Source organism: Ictalurus furcatus, chromosome 3 (assembly GCF_023375685.1).
Source record: "Ictalurus furcatus strain D&B chromosome 3, Billie_1.0, whole genome shotgun sequence".
Taxonomy (NCBI): domain Eukaryota; kingdom Metazoa; phylum Chordata; class Actinopteri; order Siluriformes; family Ictaluridae; genus Ictalurus; species Ictalurus furcatus.
This window is the reverse complement of record NC_071257.1, coordinates 7,091,993-7,100,461: the sequence shown is the minus strand read 5'-3', so window position 1 is coordinate 7,100,461 and position 8,469 is coordinate 7,091,993. Positions and strand designations below refer to the sequence as shown.

At 37.9% G+C, this 8,469-nt stretch overlaps 1 protein-coding gene across 2 annotated transcripts; it reads left to right on the top strand.

Annotated features, from left to right (window-relative positions):
* Positions 1-212: 212 nt before the first annotated feature.
* Positions 213-8,225, top strand: eloal (elongin A, like). 2 transcript variants are annotated; one of them, XM_053620563.1, is made up of 11 exons: positions 213-594; positions 1,594-1,650; positions 1,739-1,845; positions 1,945-2,647; positions 2,729-2,831; positions 3,880-4,041; positions 4,130-4,227; positions 4,843-5,023; positions 5,824-5,944; positions 6,433-6,539; positions 7,548-8,225. In XM_053620563.1, the coding sequence occupies exons 1-11, from the start codon at positions 523-525 to the stop codon at positions 7,604-7,606; spliced, it is 1,770 nt and encodes a 589-aa protein (XP_053476538.1). In that variant the 5' UTR covers positions 213-522; the 3' UTR covers positions 7,607-8,225. The 2 variants fall into 2 exon arrangements, with proteins under 2 accessions (XP_053476538.1, XP_053476539.1); XM_053620564.1 differs by having other exon boundaries at positions 213-864.
* Positions 8,226-8,469: the final 244 nt, after the last annotated feature.

The following is an 8,469-nucleotide window of genomic DNA, read 5'->3' as shown; positions in this document are numbered from 1 at the left end:
TACCTGACCTTACAAATAAACAGTACATGTTCACTTAAACTTACTGTAGCTTAATGTTAAACTTAATGTTTTCTTTCAGAATGTGCATATTAAATAAAAAAGTTTATTATTGACCTGATTTGTACCTGTTCTGTGACCAAAAATTTCTTAGCATGCGCGTTTCACTTTTGCATGCACTAACTACTGTACATTCTTCTTCATATATACAGCATTACTGCTAATTTTCTGACTAGCATATCAACATACGCCACCTATAGTATGTTGGAAGTATTTAATGACAATATAATTTAACTCTATCAAAAATACACTACCCATGTTTTTTTTATTTTTTATTTTTTTTTTATGTTGTACGCATTTACCGATAAGGTCGCAGTAATAAACTTAACAAAACAGCACAAACTAGTTTGCAGTGTTGTTTTATGAAGAACGTGGTCGTTTTGTAGGACGAACCGGTCTCCGCCTGTATAAAAATGCCGGCTGTAGTCAGCTGCTTTTCCGCTTGCTGTGAGTCTGTCGCCCGTCATGTCGTCGGCAGACATGAAAAAAGTGCTGGAGCTGAAACTTCAGCTGAAAGAAAGCACCGAAGGACACGCGGTATTGTTTTGCTCACCACAAACAGGAGACATGAAACTTTTCTAGCACCGTGGCGCTCAAAACACGACTGGAATAGATTTTGGACAGCTTTTGTCTGGAGCATGCAAACACCGCGTGTTAGGGTTTCTAGTGTGGCTGAAGGAAGATGTGCAAATAGATACAGATATTTAATATACAGGCAGATATAGAACAGGCTGCCATATGACAGAGAGGAATACAGGGTTGCTGAGTTTGTACAGCTATGCTCTAGGTTCCACATGTGTATAAATGGTGGGTTATTGCTCCAGATTTGCTGTAATTCTTTTCCTTTAGGTGTTTGTTTAGTATTGAGGCACATTCATGGCTGCTGGTTTGGGTTTGTGGCATGTCCTGATGCAGGTAGGTGGACAGCCTTTTTGCTCCTGCTGAGTGGGAACATGGTAGAGGGGGTAGGGGTGCTAGTGTCCTGGCCTAAAAATACTACAGCAGTTGTCTCTCTGCCTGTCTAGTTGTCAATCAAGAGGAAAGCAGTAAAGCGATTAGTTGTTCTGTATGACTTTGCCATGATGGTGTGGTCAATTTTTATTTTTTTATTTTTTTGCTGCTTTATAAGTCGTAACCCCTGAAAGTCCACATCCTTTGAATAATTTACGTTGTTTGCACATGCATGGTGTCTGTTCTTGTACAACCTGTTTAGTGGCATGTAGTGACATTGCCCAATTATAGCACATTGCCAGTGGAGTAGCTGCATGTGTGGTTTTTGCCATTCATAGTGACTGCTTGTTCAGCACAATCTGGCTTTCTATTGAAGTGTCAAGATGGACCTGGCAGCTCTCCTTAAATGGAGTGTGTTGGATTCCTGTGTCTAAAAAAACAAACAAAAACTGTTAATTTACTATACTGAATAGATTACAAACAAGTCAATGTCTAATTCAGCTATTGACCGCATAAACATGAATACTATAACTTTTTCATTATTTCTTGATTTATATATATGTGCTGATTTTCTTTTAACTGTAGCTTGTGAAGACCTTGAAGAAGCTTCAAGAACTAGACATAACCCTTGAAATTCTTGCTGTAAGAAATGATCTGTTTTTCAAGATTTCTAATAAATGCAGTGCTAATTTGAGGTTGGTGTAAACTTGAGACTTTCTTATGCGATTAGGAGACTGGAATTGGTAAAGTGGTGAACTCTTTTCGCAAACATGACGATGCAGGGGAAGTGGCCAAGACATTAGTGCATCGATGGAAAAAACTGGTTCAGAATCCAAGGTGAGGTATTTAAAAATACTTCTTAATCATTAAATATGAAGAATGCCATATTCACAGTATCATTTGGTGTAATGAATCATTTTCTCCTTGATATTTAAGTATTACACAGCAACTTCCTCCCTCACCAAAGGACCCATCGAAGACCGAAATTCAACAAACGGACCAAGAAGGAAGGAGTCGGGCTTCACAGAATACAGTTTGTTCTGAAAGGAAGCCTAAGAATGAAAAGTCAGGCTCTGAACACAAACCTTCAAAGAATGTTGATGGTAAAAATAAAGTGAAGCCAATTGCAAACAAATTGAAAGATTGCATAAACAACAAGAAAGATGGTGCAAAGAAAGAGTCCAATGTGGGCCTCGTATCACAGATTTCAATCATGGATGGAAAATTATTCCAGCCAAAGGAGAAATCAACCAGCAATGCGCATACAGAGCGAAAGGATGAAGGCAAGCATAAAGTTTCTGATGTAACAAATAAACACCGGCCTAAAATGTCCACAAAAGGCAAACGTACCACTTTGAAGGAACGTGATTTGAGTGAGGAAAAAAGGGGGAAAAAAGATGAGAAAACTAAAGAAAAAGCAGTTGAGATGGACAAGAACCTTGAGAGCGATGACTTCGAAACACCATCCATGTCTTTTGAGGAATACTTGAGATATGATCTTGAAGCTCCGAAAAGGAAGAAGAGATTATGTGAAAGTAAGAACCTGAAACGCATTAAGGTTGACCGAAAACAGGATGTCAAAGTGCGTGACTCCAGCACAAAGTCCGGAAAATCCATAACAGAAGCCTCAGCGACAGTGGTACATGTACATAGTAATTATTGATATGATTCTAAAACTACTGCTGTTTTCATTTTTGATTGGATGCATTTTGTTTCTTAGGTCTCAAAGAGAAGTGTGATGGACTTGCTCAATGTGCCGTTACCCATAATCTCTCCTGAGTGTGAGGATCCTTCTCAATATCAGTACTTTACAGAAAAGAAAGGTTTGTCATTGTTGCCATTCATCTACATTTTATGTATACTCTACATGGTAAAGTCTAAAGTGATTTCTGTTTTTGTATATTAAGTGATTTATTTTTCAGACAGTTTAAAAACTTTTTCAGGCTGCTTAGGTTTTATATGGTGGGGCGGGGGGGTAAAGGGTTAGAGAGTGGTGGGTGGGTAGTTTGGGGAGGTATTACTCAAAGGTTTAATGCACTTCATATACGATCAATTAATCAAGACATTATTGGTGTCCATTTTTTGGCACTCTTGCCAGGACAAAAAAGGGAACAGATGCTACAGTGGGCACAGACTCACTGTTGAGATTTAAGATTGTAAAACATCACATGGTCTCTTTCCACTCTTCAGCTGTCCAGTTTTGGCAAGTCTGTGCCCACTGTAGCGTCAGATTCCTGTTCTTGGCTGACAGGAGTGAAACCAAATGTGGTCTTCTGCTGTTGTAGGTTATCTGCCTCATGCTGTCAAGCTCTGTTGTGCATTCTGAGATACTTTTCTGCTTACCATGGTTGTAAAGAGTGACTGTTCGAGTTCCTGTCAGCTCACTGAATGTTTTTTGCACCATTCTGTGTAAAGTCAAAACTGTTGTGTACAACAGTTAATGAAATACTCAAACCAGCCTGTCTGGCATCAGCATCTATTTCACCAAGAACTTATTTATTTATTTATTTCCCCCCATGCTGACATTTGATGTGATAATTAACTGAAACTCTTGATCTGTTTTATGCATTGCACTGCTGCCACATGAGTGACTGATTGGATTACATTTTATGGCATTTGGCAAACGTCCTTATCCAGAGCGACTTGCACTGATCTCATTTATACATCTGAGCAGTTGAGGGTTAAGGACCTTGCTCAAGGGCCCAACAGTGACTGCTTGGTGGTGCTTGGATTTGAACTCCTGACCTTCTGGTCATTAGTCCAGCGTCTTAACCACAGAGTTACTACTGCCCCATATTGGATGATTGCATGAATGTGCAGATGTTCCTATTAAACTGGCGGGTGATTGTATGTTCGTATTGCAACTTGCAGTTGAAGAAAAGGCAGCCGAGGTCCGTGAAGAAGCCCCAGTGTTTACTGGTCAGCGGCTGAATAAGAAGATGCAGGTGTATTCTGGGGCTAAGGTTGTGTATCTTCCCTCCATGATGACCTTGTACCAGCAATGCATCAGAACACTGCAGAACAACATCGATTGTGAGTGATCTGGTTCAGCATCTTGGGATTACTTATGATTTGAGAGATGAATGTCTGAGGTTTTCTTCTTCTTCTCCTCTCTTTGTAGCACTTTATGAAATTGGAGGCGTCCCATTTGAGATTTTGGAGCCGGTGCTGGAAAGGTGTACACCGGAGCAGCTGCTGCGGATTGAAGAATGCAATCCTGTAGGGGTTTAAAATGAGGGATACACTGTCATTTAGCCACTCATTTCTTTGCCATGTCTTACATTTCACATGCTTCTAGGCATGGTGACCCTGTTCAGTTGAAGTTATTTAGATTTTAGAGGCTATAGTTGATAATATATTTAATATTTGGAAATAATATAATTAGGCAGTGACTGAATTTCTTTATATTTAAGCATAATGGTCAGCAACCGTTTAAGGTTAGGTGTATATTGCTTGTATGTTTGGGGGCAAAAAACTGTTCAGAATATAATTTGGAAGAAACTGCCTTCAAAACAGTAGTCAATGTGGCTTTAAAGCAGGAAGATTAGACTTGGGTTCAGTCCGCCAGTAAACTTTCACTAATTTACATATGCAATAGCTTTCTATTAAGAAAATTTTTTGAACAGAAATAAAATGACCGATTCAGAGCAAATTACCTGGATATTGGTTAAGTACCACATGTTTGTTCTTATAAAATAATGTGAACTTCTTGCAATCCCAACTAGTATTAGATTTTTAGCTTGTGGGGTTTTTTCCCTCTCTGTGTGTTTCTTTTTTTTTTTCTTTCTTTCTTTTTTTTTTCTTTCTCTCCCCTTCATACCTTTTGCCCTGAAGGTGTACATAGGTGTGACTGATCATCTGTGGGAGAGGCACTGCCTCAGGGACTTTAGGAATGCCCAGCTGGAGGACTACGAGTCTTGGAAGGAGATGTACCTCAGACTGTTTGAACAACGAGAACGCAAATTACAAGAGCTCACCAAGAGTATTGTCTCTGCCCAATCTGGGAAGCCCAAAGGTAACTGAGTGATTTTGGGCCGTGCAGTTGGTCTGACACAACGGTTTGGTCATGTTCATTTTTGTACAGTGAAGCAGGGACCACAACGTCATGCCATGCATTAATTACAAAGAGCCTTCCCATTTGCTAAATAAATTGGAACGCTCATAAATGGGCACCTGCTGGCATATTGCTGACTGTTTGTCAGCTTGGTCTATGAATAGTTTTAGTGAAGCTATGGTGAAATGAGCTGGTGATCAATTGTGCAGTCAGCCAGTGCTGGCATTATATTCCAGGGACCATTACACTCACTTTTATCTAACCCAGAATGTGTAGTATGCGACACTTCAGCTGTCAGCCATGTGACTTTAGTAAAAGCTTCACTGCCAGATGACGTTTTGTATTATGGCCTGAGGTGTGACTGTATTAAAGAACCCTTGTTGGGACCTCAGCATTATTTGGTCACAGTGGTTAACAGCTGGTGGTGTTTTAGTCTTTTAAATGATAAGGTTTTTAAATTTTTTTTGCATGGTTGTGTGAACAGATTTATTGCTGAAGTGTAAATTCTAATAAGCTGCCTTGTTGTATTCAAAGAATCGTCACAATGAATTAGAGTTTTTAAAGTAAACTAGATGGGACTATTAAATCTTAAGTTCATTCTTCCCAGCCTGTTGATTTGATCAAATGATCAAAATTGTATTTATACTGGAGCATTTGTTTTCTTGTGTCAAATGTCATCTCTTAGCTTTAGCTGGTTTTCCCAGCTGTGCTGTGTGTGTTTTTTTTTGTTTTTTTTTTTTTTTTCCCCGGTTCCTCCTCAGGAAGGCAGGTGAAGATGGCATTTATTCATTCAGCTGCCAAGCCGCCTAGAAACGTGCGTATCCAGCAGGAACTCCATGGCACAGCAGGCCCCGTGGTCCCTCATGCCGCAGAAAAACTCAGGTCAGTTCTGACCAGGTCTGACTGACATGGCTTTAATTATCCAGTAGGTTTGGTACCTTGAGGTTTTTAACCATTTTTGAATGTTTTAAGTTAGGATTATTTAGAAGTAACTTTTTTTTGGGGGGGGGGGGGGGGGGATACTGTCTGTATGCTATTTATTTATTTAGTTATCCCCCCGCTCCCTGTAAAGATTGAGTGCAGTCATAGTTTTGGGTCAAGAGTGGGATTTCTATGGAGTAAATGCCTTAGGTGTGATTTACGATATAATAACCTAGGACGAAGCCTACTTCCTGAACTGTGTAGTCTAGGACTATGGACTATATGGACCCTATCGTTAATCTCTGTTGCTGTTTTAAGTTACTTTATTTATGTATTTTTTTTTTTTTATATAGGCCATGTTCTCCAGTATGCACATTCTTCTAAACTACAGTATGTTAAGCCAATCATCACTGTTTGTGATTTATTTTTTTATTTTTTTTTCTACTCAGTGGAAGAATTACCGAGAATAGAAGTAAACCAGGCTTCACTGAGCCTCCTAAGCCTTTTAACACTGCATCAGGAGCCAGCCAGCCTCAAGATCCACGAAGGATCAGACGTGCGTAAGCGTGTCCATGTCTTTTTATGTTTTAGAACAATGAAGTCCAATGAACTTCTGTTGTAGGAGGCCTGATACGAGAATTGGACTGGAGCTGGAAGCCCTTGTTTTAAGCTACACGTAGTGGTATATGATTTCTATCTTGCAAGTGTCGCTCTTGATGCTACGTTCAGGGTTATTGTGTTTATATAAAAAAAAAAAAAAAAACAACCAAAAACTAATTTACAGTAATTGCTTCCAGTAAAGTAAATAATTGAAAACATTTTACAGTAAAGTTCGGCAATGTATTTAAAGGTCATTAATGTACTCTTTACAATATACTTACTCATTTTGATCTAAACCAGCTTTGAAACTGAGGCAGGATAGAGGCCTAATAGTTTACAGATGAATCAAGTAAAATAATAATCAAATAATATTTTGCTGTAAAATAAATTATATATTTACAACAATATATTTTTTTTTTTATAGTGCAGTACAGTTTTGTTTTCATGTTTGAGGACTGGATCATTTAATTTTCTGGCTTTTAAAAAAAAAAGCTCTCTCATATACATAAACTGGTCTGTTCTGTTTACTCTTGCAAAAATCCCCCCAAAGGAATGTATGACTTCAGAATTCATAAAACCCTATTGTTTATTATAACATGCAAAGAATGTATCTTTTCATATGGTTAAAAGAAACGGAACAGACAGCTGTGAGATGTAAAGAGCAGTCACAATGAAGGACTTTTTAAAGTAAATGTTTCTTGTCCAGAGGGACTTCATATGATTTGGTTTGCTAGTTTTCAGAGGGACATTTCTTTTCAGCCAGCTTGGTCTGTTTATTGTGTTGTGCAGTCAGCCAAGTTGTTACAATGTAACACTTAAATGTTATACCATTTGCTGTTGGTGAAAAGTTGACGTTCACCTCACTGATTAATATTGTAAGGATTTAGATTAACTGAGCCTCATTTTGCGATGCATGTGTGGTGTTTATTTTGTTTATTTTATTTATTTATTTTATAAACCATAGGAGTGGCACCAATGATGGCCAAGTCTCTGAAAGCCTTTAAAAAGCTTGGACGCAGATGAAGGAAGAAGGTGATGAAATGTATGGATTATGTATAAATACTTTACTTTAATGTTGTCATGATGCTGCCCCTCCCCCCCTCCCCCCCCTTTAGTTTTTTCTTTCTTTCTTTCTTTTTTTTTTTTAACCTACTTCTAAGTACATGTTTCTATATGGAAGGACAATTATGCACTTTCAATCTGCATTAAAACACTACTGATTGTGCTGTTATGAAATGCAATGGCTGAATAAATGAAATGACTAAACTAAGTGTTTGTACATGTTTCAGAGTATATACATATAAAATCTTCTTGTTGAACAGTGGACTGTGACTATGGCCTACAGTGCTTGGTGCTAAAAGCTTTGTCTCCATCTAGTGGCTTGTAAATAGTGCTTGTGTTCCTAATTCTGTCAACCTAACTGTAAAGGAAATATGAAGATGGGTGACTGAAAACCTGTAAGATTTGGTAAAACCTGGAGTCATACTAAACCAACGAGAAAAAGAATTTAGCTTTTTTTTTTTGGTAATTACATTATAAAGCCAATGCATTATAAAGAAATATACAGTGTGTAAGTTATAATTCATATGATGAATGTGAAATTTCCTAAGCATCAAAAACAAACCAGTAATATAAATGTATCCTCTTGTTATATTCCCATCATGCCTGTGTAACATTTTATATAAACCTAAAACAAGATTTCAGTCTCTCGTTAAGAAATTGCACTATTTTCTGCCAAAACTTGAATGTATAAGGATTGTTAAAATGAAATGTTCAATAGTTTCCCATTCCTCATGACAAAAAACAAAACAACTGTTCTATGCTCTTTAAAACAACTTTGCATATCTTTCTTGGGATGTATTCTGTGCATGATATTAAAAGAAATT

Excerpts from the sequence above, each read along its gene's own strand:
- eloal (XM_053620563.1), top strand. The coding sequence starts at position 523 with ATGTCGTCGGCAGACATGAAAAAAGTGCTGGAGCTGAAACTTCAGCTG. Across the intron at positions 595-1,593 it reads AAAGCACCGAAGGACACGCG|CTTGTGAAGACCTTGAAGAA; the intron begins GTATTGTTTTGC and ends TTTTAACTGTAG. Across the intron at positions 6,540-7,547 it reads AGATCCACGAAGGATCAGAC|GAGTGGCACCAATGATGGCC; the intron begins GTGCGTAAGCGT and ends TATAAACCATAG.